The following is a 21,369-nucleotide window of genomic DNA, read 5'->3' as shown; positions in this document are numbered from 1 at the left end:
TCTACGGCTCACTGCAACCTCTGTCTCTTGGGTTCAAGCGATTCTTCTGCCTCAGCGTCCCGAGTAGCTGGGATTACAGACTCCTGCTACCACGCCCAGCTAATTTTTGTATTTTTAGTAGACACGGGATTTCGCCATATTGGCCAGAGTGGTCTCGAACTCCTAACCTCAGGTGATCCGCCCGCCTCGGCCTCCAAAAGTGCTGGAATTACAATAAGCCACCGCTCCCGGCCAAAAAACTCCTTCCTTTTAAAATGTAGGACGTTTGACCAACGTGGGATTGAATGGGTCTGTCGGTCGCCTGCGGCGTAAGGAGTGTGTCCCACCTCGCTCACAGGTCCTGGCGCGCACCAGCAGACCTCGAGGCGGAGCGGGTACGCTCGCAATAGCTCCAGCGTGTGGACACGGCCACGAGCCGGCGGTCCCCCGCAGCATCCCAGGGCGGATGAGGCAGATCCCAGAATGTGGAACGCATCCCAGAAGCGATAGCCAGCCTTGGAGGGTGGAGGGAGGAAGAACGAGCCCAAACGCGGAGGCGGAGTCGGTGCCAGGAGCCGCGAGGGCTCAGCAGGAAGTTTCCTGTCGCGGGTGTAACCCAGGCGCTGCCTTCCCTGCAGCATACCCAAGGCGGGCTGGGTCATGCTGGCCAGGAGCCAGCTACCCCGGCCGGAGACCGTAGGTCGGAGCACTGAGTGTCCAGATCCCTTGCAGGGGCCAGTGCGCCCTGTGGGCATCTCCTCCCGATTCAGCCTCACTCTCCCTGCCAGGCAGGGAAAGGCCCTTATTGTTGATGTGCTTGTTGCTTTTGTGGGTCCTTTCTACTCCACCACAGAGAGCTCGTCGCATCCCTAGAATTACTCCCTGAGCCTTAGGTCCTGTGGTTTTCTCTACTTTAGGATGCTTGGGAGTCAGTTCTTGACCAAAACAGGGAAAGAAACACTTGGCGCCGGCGTTTTACATGATAATCACAAAGAGCCTATGAGGGGGTGTTGTTATTTACATTGTACACACTGGGAAGTTGAGACCTATGGAAGATTAAGTGGTGACTTTGTATGGTGCACGGTGTAATAATCAAGATTCTCCTGGTTGCTAGTGGGTGGAAACCATCTCAAACTCCTTCACAAGCAGCAAAGGCATTAATTCTGAAGATGCAGGAAAGAAGCCAAAGACAGGAGCCTGGCACGCCGGGCAGGCCTGGAACAAGGACTGGAGAATCTCAGCACTCTTGGTTTCCCTCTTCTTTCTCTCTCTACTTCAGATAGCAAATGGCCATCCACAGGCCTGACATTAAACTAGCTAATTTCCTGCCTCAGTCCCATTTCCAAATTTCCTGGCGAATTTGTCAGATACTGGTCTTTTTGTGTACCCTGAGTTCCATCAGCGGTGGCAAGTGGGGTGGCTTCTGGGCAAATACGGGTGTGGAGGGGGATACCTTCTGAAGAAAGGGGGAATTACGAATTGGGAGGGTATAGCACAATTGCCTGCCATATAAAGGCATACTGAGAGTGTAGAGAATTCAAATCCAGGCTTGCTCAAGTCTGATGCTCTCCCCAGTAGCTGTACTCTTAAAAAAAAAATTTTTTTTTTTGAAGGTCCTTTTTTTGAGACAGAGTCTCACTCTGTCACCCAGGATGGAATGCAGTAATGTGATCTCAGCTCACTACCTCTGCCTCCCAGATTCAAGCGATTCTCAGGCCTCAGCCTCCTGAGTAGCTGCAATTGCAGGCACGCACCACTACTGCTCAGCTAATTTTTGTATTTTTAGTATTGACAAGGTTTCACCATGTTGGCCAGGCCAGTCTCAAACTCCTGATCTCAAGTGATCCACCACCTCGGCCTCCCAGGGTACTGAGATTACAGGTGTGAGCCACTGCACCCAGCCTGTACTTTTCAAATTTCAAAAACAGGGACCCTCTTCACAATCAGCCCTGCTGGTAATCAAAATGGTAACTCTGCTAATTAGAAAAACACTACCTTCCTCAAACCATTTTACTGTTGGAAAAATTTTCACCATAACCCAAGTGTATTTTGATATTTTGATTTTGATGTGAAGAGGCCCCCTAGAGTTGTGCAGAGAAGAATCTATACAGCATCAGCCTGCCTCTAACAGAGAAGACAGAAAATCCTGTTGCTGCTTTGGATGAAGTGGGTAAACATCCCTGAGTCTCACCCACCCAGCCTCTCTCTTGTCCCTCTGGCTGCCCTTTAGGCTCCTCAGAGGAGTCCCAGTGTGCTAGGAACACAGCAGGAAAAATGTGGCACCCCAACCTGGTCTCCGCCAGACTGAGTCTAAGTAGTATTTGATGCTCCTATGAAGAAGACTGGCTGGTCATGTCCTGAAGTGTCCTGAAGTGAGTTGGTCTCGTGATTCCACCTCCAAAGAAAACCAGTGAGACTTAGAGACTAGCCACAGTATATGGTAGCCTGGTCAGAGGGTGGAGGGGAGGTCCTTGTAAGGGACAGCTAAGCCCTGGGCTGAGGATGAGAGGAGAAAAAAGACAAGTGCTTCTGTAGATGCTCCTTATAAGGCTTTTGCTTGTTTTTCTTTTTCTTTTTCAAGAAACAGAATCTCACTCTGTTGCCCAGGTTGGAGTGCACTGGTATGATCTCAGCTCACTGCAGACTTTGCCTCCTGGGTTTAAGTGATTCTCCTGCCTCAGCCTCCCGAATAGCTGGAATTACAGGTGCTCTCCACCACGCCCAGCTAATTTTTGTATCTTTAGTAGAGACAGGGTTTTGCCATGTTGGCCAGGCTGGTCTTGAATTCCTGGCCTCAAGTGATCCGTCCACCTCGGCTTCCCAAAGTGCTGGGATTACAGATGTGAGCCACCACACCCTTGTTTGTTTATTTTTGAGACAGGGTCTCATTCTGTTGCCTGAGCTGGAATGCAATGGGACAATCACCACTCACTGCAGCCTCAACCTCCTGGGCTCAAGTGATCCTCCCACCTCAGCCTCCCAAGTAGCTGAGACTACAGGCGCTTGCCATGGTTTTTTGTTTTTGTTTTTTTTAGAGACGAGGTTTCGCTATGTTGCCAGGCCGGTCTCAAACTCCTGGCCTCAAGCGATCCTCTAACTTGTCCTCCCAAAGTGCTGGGATTACAGGTATGAGCCACCACACCCCGGCCTGTGGCTTTGACTCTGCTGATTTACCTCCCTCTAGTGGCTGCTGGCTCTTGGCAATAACACCTTTCATCATTACTGGGCCTCAAGTCCCCTGAATTTTCTGTCTCTGACCTCCTGTGTGACCAAGACATGACCTTAACTGCTGCAAAGATATAATACTGAAAGAGTCACCTCCCATCTCATATTGTTAGAGAGGATTTTTAACTGATTTAGCAAACATCCCCAAAGACTGTTGGCAAGTAGATTGATGAGAGCAGGGAGGAAGGTCTCCAGTGGTCCCTGTCTGCATTTTAAACAGCTATTACAATGAAGGCATAGGAGGCATATTTGTCACATTCATGAAGGATGCAAAGCCGAAAAGGAGGCCAGGAGCAGGTAACTGATCTGTTGAATGGTAGAGTCAAGACTCGCAAAAGCTCCTGTAGGCTATAAAAACAGACATCCACCAAAAGATGTTAGTAGGAATTTGTGAAATTATCCTTAAGTTTAAAAATGACTGCACATTAAAAGGAACATGACTTAATTGCAGTTTTTAAAAAACGTTTTACAGGTTTCAGTTGACGGATGTAAAAGATAACTTGAGTTCATTGTGTGACATATCCTCCCATATTGCAAGTTTATATGGCATCAGTAAAGCCCCAGTGACCCAAACAAGGGTGGGGAAGGGCCCTTTCTACTCTATGTGAGTGAGTCAGTCCAAACCTGAAATATCTTGCTCCATCCTGAGTACAAACTCCTAAAAAAAAAAAAAAAAAAAAAAAAAAAAACCTGATAAATTCAAGTTTTGACCTAGAGGAAAGTAGCTAGAATAGTAAGGGAACATGAGAAGATGTTCAAATAATGTTTGAAGGACTCAAAATAGCCAGGAAAAGAAAAATATATATATTTCGGGAAGAATATGATAGCAATCTTGTTAAGGATTTTTGTATAAAAGCCCTGTTTCATACAATATATCCATAGTTGACTTTATAATGTCAGAGCAGGAGTACTGGATGCTTGTTACAGAAATTTATACTTTTCCCTAACATATGAAAAAAAATTTGAAGCACTAGAGTGATCCAAAAATGGAGTGAGTTGTGTCTATGTGTCCATGTGAGCTAATGAGCTCCCTGTCACTGGAAGCATTCAGCAGTGGCTGGATAACAGGTGTGACAGGTGATCCAGCATCAGGGATGTTGTAAAGGGAATTCTCAAGTTTAGGATGTGACTTATGATGCTTCCCAACACCAAGATTCTATTTCTCTGTGATTCATTTATCTTAGCCTCTCATTCCTTTTCTGCTTTATCACCCTTCCCCCTGTTCTTGTATTTCTCCTCCCTCTGTTGCTCGGTTTGTGAGGAGAAAGTAGAAATGCACTCCAGTGTTTCAAATACAGGGCCAGTGGGGATTGTGATGTCTCCCATCTGTAATATGGGGTCAGTGATGCTCAGCCCTCCTGTGTCTTGAGCCCGGATGAACTTCAGAGGCAAAGTAAACACCTTAAGTGCAGCATATTAAAACAGCACTTACCAAAGAAAACAAACAAACAAGAACACTACAAGGAAGCCACTGTCATTACATCATTTTCTCTTGTGTTTTCATTTCAGGGAAAGTCCTGGTCAGCAGCGAAATGGGCATCAGCCGGTCAGCAGTGCTGGTGGTCGCCTACCTGATGATCTTCCACAACATGGCCATCCTGGAGGCTTTGATGACCGTGCGTAAGAAGCGGGCCATCTACCCCAATGACGGCTTCCTGAAGCAGCTGCGGGAGCTCAATGAGAAGTTGATGGAGGAGAGAGAAGAGGACTATGGCCGGGAGGGGGGATCAGCTGAGGCTGAGGAGGGCGAGGGCACTGGGAGCACGCTCGGGGCCAGAGTGCACGCCCTGACGGTGGAAGAGGAGGACGACAGCGCCAGCCACCTGAGTGGCTCCTCCCTGGGGAAGGCCACCCAGGCCTCCAAGCCCCTCACCCTCATAGACGAGGAGGAGGAGGAGAAACTGTACGAGCAGTGGAAGAAGGGGCAGGGCCTCCTCTCAGACAAGGTCCCCCAGGATGGAGGTGGCTTGCGCTCAGCCTCCGCTGGCCAGGGTGGGGAGGAGCTCGAGGACGAGGACGTGGAGAGGATCATCCAGGAGTGGCAGAGCCGAAACGAGAGGTACCAAGCAGAAGGGTACCGGAGGTGGGGAAGGGAGGAGGAGGAGGAGGAGGAGGAGGAGAAGGAGGAGGAGAGCGACGCTGGCTCCTCGGTGGGGAGGCGGCGGCGCACCCTGAGCGAGAGCAGCGCCTGGGAGAGCGTGAGCAGCCACGACATCTGGGTCCTGAAGCAGCAGCTGGAGCTGAACCGCCCGGACCACGGCAGGAGGCGCCGCGCAGACTCGATGTCCTCGGAGAGCACCTGGGACGCATGGAACGAGAGGCTGCTGGAGATTGAGAAGGAGGCTTCCCGGAGGTACCACGCCAAGAGCAAGAGAGAGGAGGCGGCGGACAGGAGCTCAGAAGCAGGGAGCAGGGTGCGGGAGGATGATGAGGACAGCGTGGGCTCTGAGGCCAGTTCCTTCTACAACTTCTGCAGCAGGAACAAGGACAAGCTCACTGCCCTGGAAAGATGGAAGATCAAGAGAATCCAATTTGGATTTCACAAGAAAGACTTGGGAGCGGGAGACAGCAGCAGTGAGCCCGGTGCAGAGGAGGCAGTAGGGGAGAAGAACCCCTCCGACATCAGCCTGACAGCCTACCAGGCCTGGAAGCTGAAACACCAGGAGAAGGTGGGCAGTGAGAACAAGGAGGAGGTGGTGGAGCTCAGCAAGGGGGAGGACTCGGCCTTGGCTAAGAAGAGACAACGGAGGCTGGAGCTGCTGGAGAGAAGCCGGCAGACGCTGGAGGAGAGCCAGTCTATGGCAAGCTGGGAGGCGGACAGCTCCACCGCCAGCGGGAGCATTCCCCTGTCTGCGTTCTGGTCTGCAGCCCCCTCAGTCAGTGCTGATGGGGACACGACGTCAGTACTGAGCACCCAGAGCCACCGCTCCCACCTGTCTCAGGCTGCAAGCAACATAGCGGGGTGTTCAACCTCCAACCCCACCACACCCCTGCCTAACCTGCCAGTGGGGCCTGGAGACACCATTTCCATTGCCAGTATCCAGAACTGGATTGCCAATGTAGTCAGCGAGACCCTTGCTCAGAAGCAAAATGAAATGCTGCTGTTGTCCCGCTCACCGTCTGTTGCAAGCATGAAGGCAGTACCAGCGGCCAGCTGCCTGGGGGATGACCAAGTCTCCATGCTTAGTGGACAGAGCAGCTCCTCCCTGGGTGGCTGCCTGTTGCCTCAGAGCCAGGCAAGACCCAGCTCTGACATGCAGTCTGTGCTGTCCTGCAACACCACACTGAGCTCACCCGTGGAAAGTTGCAGAAGCAAAGTGAGGGGGACCAGCAAGCCCATCTTCAGCCTCTTTACTGACAATGTGGACCTAAAGGAACTTGGCCGCAAGGAGAAGGAGATGCAGATGGAGCTTAGGGAGAAGATGTCTGAGTACAAAATGGAAAAGCTGGCCTCAGACAACAAACGCAGCTCCCTCTTCAAGAAGAAGAAGGTCAAGGAAGATGAGGATGATGGTGTGGGTGATGGGGATGAGGACACTGACAGTGCCATAGGGAGCTTCCGATATTCTTCCCGCGGTAATTCCCAGAAACCTGAAACAGACACATGCTCCTCCCTGGCTGTCTGTGATCACTATGCAAGCGGCAGCAGAGTTGGCAAAGAGATGGATAGCAGTGTTAATAAGTGGCTCAGTGGCCTCAGGACAGAGGAAAAACCTCCTTTCCAAAGTGACTGGTCTGGAAGTTCCAGAGGGAAGTACACCAGATCGTCCCTGCTCAGGGAGACAGAGTCTAAATCCTCCAGTTACAAGTTTTCCAAATCCCAGTCAGAGGAACAGGACACCTCCTCCTACCACGAGGCAAATGGCAACTCTGTAAGAAGCACTTCACGGTTCTCATCTTCCTCCACCAGGGAGGGCAGAGAGATGCACAAGTTCTCCAGGTCCACGTACAACGAGACCTCAAGTTCCCGAGAGGAGAGCCCAGAGCCCCACTTCTTCCGCCGGACCCCAGAGTCCTCAGAAAGGGAAGAGTCGCCAGAGCCACAGCGCCCAAATTGGGCCAGGTCCAGGGACTGGGAAGATGTGGAAGAGTCATCCAAGTCAGACTTCTCTGAATTTGGAGCCAAGAGGAAGTTCACCCAGAGCTTTATGAGGTCTGAAGAAGAGGGAGAGAAAGAGAGGACAGAAAACAGAGAAGAAGGGAGGTTTGCATCTGGACGGCGGTCCCAGTATCGGAGAAGCACTGACAGGGAGGAAGAGGAAGAAATGGACGATGAAGCCATCATTGCTGCTTGGAGACGCCGGCAAGAAGAAACCAGGGCCAAGCTGCAGAAAAGGAGGGAGGACTGAGCTGGGGAAAATCTGAGAACACTGAAAGAAACCACTCACGTTAGCATAGGGCTCAGGGCACACGTTGCCACCACTCATCAAAGGATGAGGATACAGAGAGGATCTTCCAGAGGGGCAGAGCCAAAATGAGAGGTACCAAGCATAAGGGCAGCAGAGGTGGAGTAGGGAGGAGGCAAAGAGGGGGAGAACCATCAATACGAATACGAGGTCCGAATGCTGGACCAACTGATACCATTTTCTGTTGCTCAGCGCCCTCTAAGCTTTGGTGTTTCACTTAATGTATTTGACAGTGTTCATCACAGGCTAGAGAGGTGAGCTTGGAAAAGCACTGTAGTTTGTCAGAGACTCCAGTTTACATCCAGAAAGGCCATGAACATAGGACACGCTTCTGTCTGTAGAGGCTTCATATGAGACCCAGAAAGTCTATCCTATGGCAAGTCTGACCTCTCCTGGCAATGCTCAGTTCTGATTTTTTTTTTTTAATGTTTTGAGTCTCCATTAAAAATGGTATGTTGGCAAATAGTTCTTCTTTATTCTAGTCATGTTTAACTTTTTGGATATTAGAAGAAAACCACTTTAAAAGACACAAATGTATTATCCTGAGCCAGTCTCACCTTGTTTCACAAAAGCTGTGCCTCCAGACAATGCCATCATAGTCTCATTATAAAAAATAACAAACAAGTATTTGGCCTATGATACAATACAGCAGGAGATTACACTTGGAAAACCCTTGAGAGTAATAAAGGGAACTAGAGAAAGAGAGAATGAGTTTTATTGTGGTGAGAATGGCAAGATGTAAAGTAGAGAGAAGGCCTCTCTGGAAGGCAGAAAAACAAAAACAGAGCATGGTGAGAGAAGAAAATAAACCCAGTACAAGGAGATGGAGACATGTTTTTATAAAATCTAGTGGTCGCCTTCGCTTCTTATTCCTAGGAGGATCACTGGGTAATGCAGTGGATAGTACACTTGATTCTTCTCTGTGCTCTGAGTGGGCTAAGTTGGTGAGAATGTTTTACCTTTGTTCCCAAGGCATTTCTTCCCCTAAAACGCAGGTTGAGTTGCCAAATCAGAGAGACACTTTGAGCACTTTACAGCAGTGATTGATGGACTGGTTTCTACAGTTCCTTTCAAGCTGCGGCACCTTGAAGGATTTGAAAACAACTTTGTGCTATGCAGGGGTCTGAGATGTCTTGATCAATCAAAAAATCCAATTCAGGTGACACAAATGGTGGTGAAATGATTAATGAGAGGGAAAAAGAGTAAGAAGTAATCCACCAATGAGACAAATAGTACGTGTTAATTGTGTGATCATTTTTTCCAAAAATGGAGTTTCATGGGACATGGAGATTATGTAACCTTCCTATGTAGATTAGTTCAGCATCACATATTTCAAAGAACACAAAGATAAATATATCAAGGCAAACAGGAGCTGACTTGAACACAAACTCACAATGCCACATAGCTGCTGTTAAAGCAACTGAATTAATTTGCTTGCCTTCCCTCTATCACTTTAGCCCACCATTCAGTTGCTGATGGTACTCATCTCTCCTTCACTGATTGAGGGGGGGAAAAGAGGACTTGGGAAAAAAAGTACTGCTCAGTCTTTGTCCCATTTACCCCTTTTTCTTCATTTGTTCATCTTTAGTCAGTCTCAGCCCCTAGTTTCCAACGCTCGACGGGTCATTCCCACCACAGAAAATGGTGTTATTAGCCTGGCATGGTGCTGCGTGCCTATAGTCCCAGCTACTTGGGAGGCTGAGATAGGAGTATCACTTGAGCCCAGGAGTTTGATTCCAGCCTGGGCAACATAGCAGGACCCCCATCTCTTTTTTAAAAAGTGTTGTTCTAATACACCCCACAGCAAGAAGGCTGATTGTGGTCCATTTTACCTTCTGGATGAGCTCTCATTTCACTCCTATAGAGAAGTTTCTGATATAGGCACAATTAATTGGGCATCTACTCTAGAAGGCTGACCTTCTGGAGAGAAGAATCGGAATATTCTTTGATGGGTCCCCTGTGCCCACCCATAAGGAGCCAATTAGCTCAGATCTCTATACATGTCTTTTTGTTTTTTCACTATAACTAACAAAATATATAAATTGATCTCACTCATGTCAAAGTAGACAAGAAATTTAAAAAAAAACTATTCTTAGTAACTCTCAACCCATACCCCACTGAATAAGTGTTGAACAAACATTTCAAGCATATTGGTTTAAAGAGTCACCCCAGTTTTTCTCCATCCCTGGATGTGAGTCTGGGGAAACAGACCATGGAGACTGCCTAGTTTGCTTTTAGTTGAGCTCTTAGGCTAGAGGGGCAATAATGACCCCCATGGCCCACATATAGACCAGTTTGGCTCACCAGAGGAAACCAGATGTCTCACAGTAAAGCTCTCAAGAAATGCCTTTGCTTTCTGTGTCTCTAAAGATAGCTGCCTCGAGATCCTGTACTCAGGGAGGTGTCTGCCAGAGAATTCAGAATTCTTAATTTAACTTATTCCTGGAGTTTAGAGTATATTTTGGGAAATCACATCAATAGAAAATGTATTGGATTTATCATGAACTTGAAGAAATATCTGAGATTTGAAGTGTTAGAATCCCAAGGGTGACTTCTGAATTCTACCTAACCTAGCGTGTTAAGTTGCAAGCCAGTCTTCCAGCCTCCGAATGGCAATTAAAGATATCTCAGTAAAAGTCCCCACAGGAAACAGATGGCACACCCAAAGTGGTGACTGATAAGAATTTAATGCAGGGACCATTTACAGAGGCATAGGAAGGAACAAGGGAGCCAAAAAGAAATAGTAAAGCACCCGTGTACTAGCAACATTGATACCACCCTAGCACTGAAGGGACAAAGGGACAAAGCTGTTTCCAGAGCCCAGCAAGAGTCATCACCATGGAGAATGCCACCTGACAACCTGGCAGAGGAGTAGGGGGAATAAATTTTCCAGTTTTTGCTCCTCGTTTTCTGTTCAATGCTAGTAACTTCCATGGACTAAACCTAACTGGAAGCAAGTGGGTAGGAGAGCAGAGTAGTCTGGAGAAGGACAATAAGTAGATCTGGAGGCAAACAGAAAACGACCAGCACAGAGGTCAATATGTTTAAATGGAGAGGCCATCTCTGTAGGAGTTTTCCATTGATGTCTGTCTTAAATGACCAGGAACACTATACAATGAACACAAAATCAACTCTCTCTTAAGAATTCATCAACAGGCCGGTTGCGGTGGCTCACACCTATAATCCCAGCACTTTGGGAGGCCAAGGTGGGCAGATCACCTGAGGTCGGGAGTTTGAGACCAGCCTGCATGGAGAAACCCCATCTCTACTAAAAATACAAAATTAGCTGGGCATGGTGGCATATGCCTGTAATCCCAGCTACTAGTGAGGCAAGAGAATCATGAACCCAGGAGGCGGAGGTTGCGGTGAGCCGAGATCATGCCATTGCACTCCAGCCTGGGCAACAAGAGTGAAACCCCATCTCAAAAAAAAAAAAAAAAGAATTCATTAAGAATTCAAATAGAGTTTCAGCTACATAAAACCAACTATCAGAGTCAATGATTTTGTTTTACAGAAAATAAAAAGAGGAAACTGATCTGAATTACTTGAGCCCACTCCCGAGTCACAGAAACAGTTCACTAGGAGAAAGCTCCCACGTTATTCAGCACAGAGAATCATGCACTGAAAGGGGCCCTACAAGATGAAAATCCCGCTCTGATTCCTGAAGTGAGGGCTGGGTAAGAGAGGGGCAGAGAGAGGGAAAACAGATTTTTTTCTTCATCCAAAGTTAAGGCCCTGGAGGAAATGAGATATGTGGGGGCTGTGAAGAAATAAGAAATAAGGTATCAGGCAGCATCCCAGCAGGAAACAGAAGGCATGCCCAAATTAGGGTGATTCAAAGGGGGCGTTTTCTAAAGGAGCTGTTTACAAAGGAGTGGACATGGTACAGGGTACAGGGTACAGGGACAGGGAAACCACCAGGCACAGTGCACACTCCAAGGCCAGGGGCCTCTCCTAGGTCTGGAGAGACAAGGGAGGAGCTGTTACTGGGCCCCTAGAGACACAGAGGGCTATGTGGAGGGGCTGTCTTAAGAGCTGAGACCTTGCGTCTAGGGAGCCAGCCTGATGCGACCCCATAGGAAAGGAGGCAGAGGACTTTAGCCCCTCTTACTCTGACCTCCGTCAACCTCCCCACAGGCCAAACCCAACCAAAACCCATAGGGAAGAGAGTTGGTGTGTGCGGTCCATTCTGTCAGCCCCATGGGACCCCAGGGAGAGTGGGGAGAAGGGTGGATGTAGATCTGAAAGAGCAAACAGAAGATATACAACAAGGGTGAAATTTCAGGCTGGTGACATGTTGTTGGTGCTGAGTTATGAAGACCCTGCTTTTAGTGTCTTGAATATTGCCAGAAGAGGAAATGCTGATTTTTCTGGACTCTTAAAACTTATTTCTTGTGTCATTTGGGAGAATTATCAACCAACGACAACTGAATAACTAGTAACCTGCCTTAAAGCATGCTACATAGAATTGCCTTTGTGTGAAGAATCTTGAATACAAATCTATACCTGTTCTTAGGAACATCTACTCTTCGGAGTTCTGATCCAAGGCTCTTGCTTTAAAGCATCACCTATTTTGTGAACCCTGCAATAAGTCTTCCCTCAGCTCCACTTGCTCTGCAAGATGCCTGCCATCTGTCCCAGGTGCCACACAGAAACCACCTGCCCACCACCCTCCCACACACATACATGCACGAGTGAATTTCATGTAAAACCTGTATTTTAAGTCACACCATCCCCCAAAATACCTGCCAGATGTAGTGTAAACCCATCCAGCCATTTTGCCTCATAGAGGTAATTAACAATATTCTATAATTTTAATCTCATAGGTTCCAAACACTTCAGCAATCATTTTCAGACACTGTGATCCTTACAGTGTCTGTAAGCAAGCTGTGCATATAGATCAGCCGATGCAGTAGCCAGGCCACACCACTGCCCGCCATTCAGTCCCCTGGATCCTGAGTGGAAGTCCCTCAGAGCAGGGAGAAGACCCACTTGGATTAGCTTCATCTGTCTCTAGGTTCCTGAAGACAGAAGTTGGATTCACCTTTGGTGGCAACCAAGAAAGTTGCCTCAAACCAATCATTCGATTCCATTTAGCTCAGCTTGATAAACGTTTCTTGAATGCCAACCTTGCACTAGCACTGCACCAGGGTACTGTGCTATCAAGAGCGCATGCTACGTGAAGTCATGGAAGGTGGAGACAATCTCAAGTTAGAGAAAGGCCCACTCCCTCATGAGAAAGAATTTTTGAAAAATTGTGTGAGTTAAAGAACCCTCAAGCTATCTGGGTCTGAATTTAATAGTGTGCCAAGTATATCAGAAGAGCATCAACCACTCACGCTTGAAACCTCACAGTCGGGTTTGACACCTTCCTTTGCCTCTTGCCTGCACCTGGGCCAGGTAATTCTGCCCATTGCATTTGCTCTCTCCATTCTGTTATCATCACTACCACCTCCCCAAACCAGGTATCAGAGTGAAGCCCTCAAGAAATGCCTTTGCTTTCTGTGTCTCCAAAGATAGCTGCGTTGAAGCTCTTGGTGTAGCGCCTGGCACGTGGTAAACATTTAATATGTTGGTTGTTTTTCAATTGGATTACAAAGTTGTGTTCTCAACTACTTTACCACATTGTGTCCAAAATAACTGACAAATATTATAGAATTATATATAACAATGTACAATTACTGAATTCTGCTTAATGCTATGAACTGTCTAGGCACATTAAAATCATGTCTTATTTCATTATAACCCCACAATAATCCTGAGGGGTAGACATTCTTATCCTTATGCACCAAATTCCTATAATAAGAAGCAGACTGTGGCAAGCATGGATAGACATAAACAAAGTGCTGTGCGATATCAGAGGAGGGAGAGCCTCATGTGGCCAAGGTGGCTGGAAGAGGTTTATCAGAGGAGAAGCTCCTAGAAGAACCTTGGAGGGTAGGGGGATCTCAGCAGGGAGACAGTAGGTTGGGGTGGGGAAGCTGAGCCAGGGGGAAAAGCCTGAGCAAGGGCACAGAAGGGTGTTCCAAATGTTGTGCGGTTCACACATGGCCGGAAGGTGAGGTGCGCGGAGGGAGTAATGCGGTAGGGCTGGAAAGGGAGGGGAAAGTGGTCCTTGAATGCCAAGCGAAGAAGTTTAAGATTCATTTCATAGGTAATAGGAAACTGTTAGAGTTTTTAGGCAGAGGAAAAAAGAACCAGAATTGGGAACTTGGGAAATTAATTTGGTCCTAGAGTAGATGCAAAGGAGGTGAAGCTGGAACTGGCTAACAAGGTTACTGCAGTAGCCAGGTAGTATATAAAGGAGACCTTGTTTCCCACATAGCCCTCTGTGTCTTTACTATATCTTTTTGGCTCCCTTGACCCTTCCTATGCCTCTGTAAATGATCCCTGCACTAAATTCTTATCAGTCACCACTTTGGGTGTGCTGTTTCCTGTTAAGCAGGAAAAAAAAAAAAATCCTTTTTAAGCATAAATTCCTTTTTAAGCATAAGATGTGCTAAACACTGGGCTAGGCTCTGGGCATTCAACAGAAATCAAAACAAATCAAACTTTCCCTTAAGGAGCTAACACTTTTATTAAGGCAGATGGGCAGTAAACAAGTAATTTAGAATATTTGGAATATTATTTATTTGTTTTCGCCCTGACTGTCTACTTCTCTGCCTCTCCCTACTAGAATGTAAGCTCCATGGGAGGAGTTGGTATTCATTGCTGTATCCCCTGCAACTAGAAACCAGGCCTGGTCTAAGCAGGACTTGCAGCAAACATGTGCTCTTGTTCAAGACAATAAGTGCTTAGAAGGAGATTATCAGGTTAATCTGATAGATAACAATGGCAGATGGGGTGTGGCGTTATTTAAGATAGGGCAATCAGGAAGACATCTCTAGGAGGAGGTAATATTTAAGCTAAAACCTGGAGAAGGAGAAGGAGCCAGCCAAGCAAGGACCCAGAGCCAACACTGGGAAACTGACAAGGACACTGAGGCTTAGGGAGGTGAAATCACAAATTAGCCAAGGCCATATGGCTACTCCATGTCAAAGCCAAAATTCAAACTGAGAGTCTGATTTCAGAGCCCATACACCTTACAGGGTAGGTAACATCTGGAAAGTGCTTAGGACAATGCCTGGCACGTAATAATTGCCCAGGAAGCTATCTTTTACATCCTCTACTGCATTTTAAGTTTTAAAATTATTCTTATTTTGAAAGCATGGAAGTATTGATTAGCTAATTAATCCAGCATGAATCATATTTAGGACCCAAAGAAGCCAGTTCATTTCTGTCTAGTTTCAGAGTAATCTTTTTCCTTTTTAAAAAATTTCTCATGAGTGAGCAAGATGGTTAGGGTGTGATGGAATCGAGAGTGTCACAGGATACTGGAGGTTGGAGGGAATTCCAAGCATCTTTGGGAGGTGCAAGAGTTTAGCCAGCTGCTTGGAAGAATAGCCCCTACTACACCTACACTGACTGCTGGGCCAGAGTTACTGAAAGTGTCTCTCTCCAAGCCACAGGGATGCTGCGAGTGCTTCAGTACAGCCATTGTTGACAAATGTCCATGCTCTGAAAGGCAAAGAAGAGGCTGGGGTGGGGCAGAAGGGAGGGAAAACAAGCAGCTCTAAAGGCCATCATGGTAATAATTGGTCCTAGCCCTGCCCTGTGCCATGCCAGCTGCAACCAGCCTGCTGTGACCTCATTCACACGAAATGGCTAAGAGCTGTTCTGGGGGAACCAGACATTCCTCAAAGGAACACAGAGTAACTAAAACCCCTGTGGCAAGCAAAAGGGCAGACAGCATGCATGACTCACTGCCTTTGCAGGACACTGAGAACATGTGGCTTAAATGGATCTTTCTCTAATTAACGTTTCTCAAACAAGAATGTAATGCAAATGAGCCCTTAAACAGGAAGACAAGGCAAGTGATTTCCTGCTCCCAGCCCTGGTGGCCCCTGAGAGGGGCGGAGCAAAAGAGGCCCCAGAATTCGACCACTTTTCTTATTGGAATTCCATTTGGAAAGCTGATTGACCTCCTCTCAGCCAGGTTCCATTCAAATCTGCTGAACAATACAGCAACTCTGCAAAGCATGTATTAATACCACCTTGTTACAGATGGGAAAATTCAGAGGGGTGCTATGGCTTGAATGTTTCTGTCCCCCCAGAATTCATATATCAAAACCTAATCCCTAATGCCATACTAAGAGGTGGGGTCTTTAGGAGAAAATTAGGTCCTGAGGGCTCCATCTTCATGAATGGATTAGTGCCCTTACGAAAGAGACCCCAGGGATCTTGCTTTCTCTTCCTGCCATGTGAGGACACAGCAAGAAGGCACTATCTAAAAAGCAGAGAGCAAGCCCTTACCAGACACCAAATCTACTAGTGCCTTGATCTTGGACTTCCCAGCCTCTAGAACTGTGAGCAATACATTTCTATTGTTTATAAATTACACAGTCTATGGTAGTTTGTTATACAGCATGAATAGGCTAAGACAAGGGGTTAAGTGATATGCCCAGAATCACATAATAAGTAGGCAAGCAAGGATCTGAACCTAGCTATATCTGATTTTAAAGCCACTTTTTCTACCACACCATTTTGCCTTAAAAAGATCTATGCCCAGGGAGAGATTAAAACTGCAATTGCAGAGAAATCTGGAATCAGAGTGCAGGGCTGCTGATGGATTGGCCATTCAGAAGATACAGTCCCTGAACAAAGCCTGTGCTCCAGTTGGTCTTCCTCCATCGTCTGTGTTAGCCGTCTCACTAATAAACAGTCCTGTGTGAAAGAGTGTCAGGAAGATGACAAGCAGGGAGCCCCCAGGGACTGCTCTTAAATAGGAGCTTTACTTAAAGGACGGGATGTTCAAAGAGGTTAAGATTTCTGTGCGCTCTCTCCTCCTGACTCCCAGGAGAGAAGCTTTCATTCCAGGGAGTCACAATATTTGTGCGTCTTTCAGACAGTGTTCTCTTTTTAAAGCTGCACAGTGCAGGTAGTTATGTAGCTCTCGATTTATTACAAAGGCTGCTGGTGTGGGGAGCAGGGAGGGGAATGGCAAAGAGCTGGAGGAGGGGAGTTTCAGCAGGCTTTTTCTGGGTCGAGGCAGGATCTGTTCCCAGATCTATTTTGGTGTGTGTGTGAGAGAGAGAGATATTAGGCAAATTACTTATCCCAACAGTGTCTCTCAAACAGAAGCAAAATTGCTGCCTATTAGAGAGCAATGGGGTCAGGATGAAAGAGGACTTCAGACAAGGGCAAAATTTAGACAATTAGGTCTAAAAGTATACCTATTAATTATTGTTATTAATATATTTTAACTGGTATCTTCTAATACCTACTATTAATATATTTTAATAGGTGTTTTCTAATAGATATTAGAAAATTTTAATAGGTATTAAGAAATACTTATTAAAATACATTAATGACAATAATTTGAGATCTGCCATAAAAGATCTCCCTCATCAGCTTCATTTTTACTCTTTCTTTCATTCAACAAGTATTCATGGGGTACTTAATCATGGGACAAGAATTGTTCTAGTTGATGGAAATGCAATGTCTTCCTCTGAAGAGTTCCAACACAAGTCTAGTGAGTTTGCTAACAAAGAGAGACACTCGAAGCCCAGGGGCTACTTCGGCTTTAAATCCCAGTGTTACACTCAATCCTTTGAGTTAAAGCCTCAGCTGCGGTTAAAAAGTCTGTGAATTAGGGGTAACTCAGTGGCATGGATTAGCCAGGATCTCTTTGAAAAGAGGACACCCAGACAGTAAGTTTTGGTGGAGGAATATCAAAAGGTCCAGGAGCCTGCAAGTTGTGTCAGAAGAATAACAAGGGCAAATATGGGGCTATTTGCAAATCAACACACGGACCTCCTTTCCTCCCTATTCAGTGCAGAGATGCAGTGAATTCCAAGACATAGCACAGCTCACTTTCCACATACTGGCCCTCCACTACAAAAAAATTTTCTTTTTCTTAAATCCCATGTGCCAGCAGTTCAGTCAAGCTCATCAATGCTTTTTATTTAAAATGGTAGAGTTTCGGTAATAATGTTTACTGGACACAAAATATATTGGTTCTGATATTATTATAAACTGGATGATTTTTCAAAATTGCAACTACTATAATAAAATATTTTCACCCTCTCATAATAAACAATATGATCTAAGTACTGAAAACTCTGGCTTTGCAGGCCTGACCCTCAATGAAATCTCAGCTTTAAGAACAAGCTCTGTTCGAAATCATGCTAGATGAATGTGAATGGGTTGGCCATCAGATCCTTACAGCACCTGCATTGTCTCAGATACACCTGGCCAAGCAAGTGGGATTTACTATGGAAGGCAAACAAACAGGACAGTTCAGTTCCATGGAGATCATTCAAAAGTTCTTTCCCTTTAGCCCCAAAATACTATTTCATTAACCTCTGCATCTGTCTATGTAAGATGCCTGTCATGGTATGTTTGTCTCAGTGTGATAAAGTTAAGAAATAATCAAGAAAATCTTTACAATAAAATGGTATCACACATTATACTTTCATCTTTTTTGTTTTTAAGTATAATTATGTGCCTCTAAGTCTAAAGTTTTCAGAAATTCCTCTCTGACTTACTCTAGGACTCAGACGCTTTGGTTGTAGCGCCAGCTTTCCCCGCTCTTTCTCCACAAACATCTCCCAGCTCATCTCCAGCAGCCTGTGTTGGAAACACCCTGTGTCTCCAGGACTCTCCATGGTCTTTAAGTCAGCTGATGCCAATACATCTCAGCTTTTGTGACTCTGCATAATCTCAGTGGTCACACAATAACGAAAGCTAAGTGTTTGTAATCACCATTTTAGAGACGCAAAAACAGATTCAAAGTTAAATTACTTGCCGGAGGTCAATCAACTAAGGAAAGGCAGAGTAGGGAATCCATGCTATACCTTCTACCCCAGCTGCCACGATGTTTCCACCATGTTACCCTTATTGATTTGAGCTCTAGATCCTAAGCAATATTTAAAGACATTTAAATTTTTTAATTAAAAATAATTCGTTAATAATTTAAGTGTGTCTATTACAACATTGTAGGTATTTTCTAATTTAATGTTATGGATTAGGAAAATGATTTTACACATTTTTCACACCTACCTCCATCCTCCAGTCGTTAGGAACTTTCCAGAATATTATCAGTTTCCTTGAGGTGAGTCTGTTGTTGTTTTTAATTTCCTTTTAAAATGAAATTGTGGGTTTCCGCAAGAGTATCTTTAAAATTTCCAGACAACACTTTTTTTTCTTCCAAACTTCTTCTGGTATGGTATCTATTTGCCATATTTTAGTGTGGACTTTAATGTGGAAGTGTTGGACTCAAGATTCTCATAAACAAATGAATGTTGGTTACATTAGATATGGTTATAGCCCATGGTTACTCAGTGGTCTAACCTCATGATTAGTCTTAAACGAAAGTTTTCTGCCATTTTCTCCAATAAATAACTAGATACCTCCTTAAAGCACCCAATCATTTGTGTGTATTTCTTTGTTTATCCAAGTCTGTTTTGCATCTCTATAGGATATTGTGCACTGTCCCTGCATGCTGCCAGTAATGCTAAGTGCCACCATTTGTGGACTGCCTGTGGGCACTATCCCAGATACTTCTTGTACATTCTTTTATTTCATATTCACAACAACCCTATTGAGACAGATGTGTCTATACCCATTTTACAGATGAGAAAATAGGTTCAGATAAATTCAATTACTTACTCAAAGTCACATGTCTAGATTATCGGAGCTAACCTTAAAATACATTTCTGCCTGACCCTCTCTCCTACCTATGTGGCTTCCCAGTTACAAAGTGCTCCAACAGGTACAACATGGAATTCTGGAAGTTTAGAGACTTCTATGATACTCCTAATTTATTTTATCTGCCATTCCCAGGTCCCCAAATTAAGGACTAATATCATAAATAAATCCTGGGCACATAACTTTTAATTGAGTGGTCTATAATATTGATGTTTCCTCAGTTGGATGTCCTTATCATGTCTGGGGTTATTTTCTGTTTGTTTCGTCTTCCTCTAGGGAAATAAATTTGATCTGAGAGCATCTGTTATTTTCTGGAACAATTTTCTCATTTTGCTTTAAGCTTACTGTAGATATCAGAGTTGCTGGTGCATACCACAAACATTATTACTACCTATGGCTTCAGAATATTCGTGGAAAGGGAGAATGGCCTTTGTTAGTAATGCCACTATCAGCTTTCTTAAGTTGCTGGTACTTTATGTTCTAGGTATTTTGAAGAAGACAGAAGAAAAATGGATCCCGTGTTAATGGTGTTCTACAGCTGAGGTGCCCTCTTCACAGTGCCAAGAAAAAAGATCTGTACCTATTGCAGACGATTGATAATTCTATTAGTGTATTACAAGGGCTGCAGTGCAAGGATGTTGGCGAGTTTAGTAACTTGTGCAGACTTCTGCCGCCATTCAGAGTAGAGCCACTGTTTAAAGAGGGTTTAATTGCTCTGGTCTGAAACACACATTGAGAATAACAGAAAACTCTTCATGTCAAAAGAGTTTCTTACAAGATGTACAGTTTCCAGATTGGAAAAGATGAAACTAACACCCAAGGATCAATTACAGAATCAATTAAAGAATATTAAAAGAGTAGATAATGAAATGTGAACTGGGGTGCTACAGACCATTATACTTTTTTTCAATAACATTATTGACTTTCCCCCCTCCATTAACAAAAAGAAGAAAAAAGTAAACACAGAACATGCAGAAGAACATAAAAAAGAAATTAGATTTAAAACCATCTGTAATCATACCATTGGGAGAGAATCACCATTGATATTTTTCTAAGTATATAACATTTCACTCTTTATATATTTGAAATAATATGATACAGATGATTTTTAAAGTTAATTTTCACTTAGCATTTTCCCATGGAAGACATTTTTCTGTAACATGAGTTTTAATAACTTTATAATGCTCTATCTTTTGGCTGGGACTACCGTACTTTACCAATCTCTATTACTGAACAAATTATGTTTTCTAGTTTTTCATGTTGTAAACAACACTAAAGCTGAGCATGGTGGCACATGCCTGTAGTCTCAGCTTCTTGGAGGCCCAGGAGGGGGAGGCTCATTTGAGCCCAGGAGTTTGATACCAGCCTCCTGGCAACATAGTGAGACCCCATCCCTAAAAAACAAACAAACAAACAAACAAACAAAAACAACACGGAGATGAATCATTTGGTTATAAACAACACTGGCATGAATCACATGGTTGTGTATCTGTCCAGTTATTTCTTCAGAATAATTTCTATGAAGTCACTACCTCAATGCATACATACTTAAAAAACAAAAACTCCTTTGTAACATGTTGCCAAATTGCCTTCTAGAAGGTATGTATAAATTCAGCATCAGCAATAATACCTAGTTCTCCATACTCCGACTCGTGCTTGGCATTATCAAATACATTCACCTTGGCCAATAATAATGTGAGTAACGGCTAAGGTTACTAAAGGCTTGCTGTGTGCCAGGCACTGTGCTAATGCTAACAGCATGTGCAAGTCAGCCATGTTTAGATCCTCCGTCAGCTCGGCCAAGTGAGGCAAACCTTGTTGTCCCAGGCCATTGTATGCTGCTCTCAAAGAGATTGAAAATTAAAACCCCAATGTCTTTAATCCTTTTTTATCTGATAATGTCAGCCACCCTGGCCATCCAAATTGACATACATGTAAAACAATGTAGATGTATTATTTGGATAAAAATTAAAATTAAATTTTATTCCTAGTGTGCTAAGCGTTTTTTTAA

The 21,369-nt window shown here is 45.0% G+C and overlaps 1 protein-coding gene across 1 annotated transcript in view; it reads left to right on the top strand.

Annotated features, from left to right (window-relative positions):
* The window catches only part of STYXL2 (serine/threonine/tyrosine interacting like 2), a 34,887-nt gene extending 26,812 nt beyond the window's left edge, over positions 1–8,075 (top strand). Inside the window, exon 6 of the mRNA XM_513970.9 lies at positions 4,714–8,075. Coding sequence (XP_513970.5) covers positions 4,714–7,553 — 2,840 coding nt within the window. The 3' untranslated portion in view covers positions 7,554–8,075. The remainder of the gene's footprint in view (positions 1–4,713) is intronic.
* Positions 8,076–21,369: the final 13,294 nt, after the last annotated feature.

Source organism: Pan troglodytes, chromosome 1 (genome assembly GCF_028858775.2).
Source record: "Pan troglodytes isolate AG18354 chromosome 1, NHGRI_mPanTro3-v2.0_pri, whole genome shotgun sequence".
Lineage (NCBI taxonomy): Eukaryota > Metazoa > Chordata > Mammalia > Primates > Hominidae > Pan > Pan troglodytes.
The sequence above is the reverse complement of the archived record's forward strand: the minus strand, read 5'-3'. Positions and strand labels throughout refer to the sequence as shown.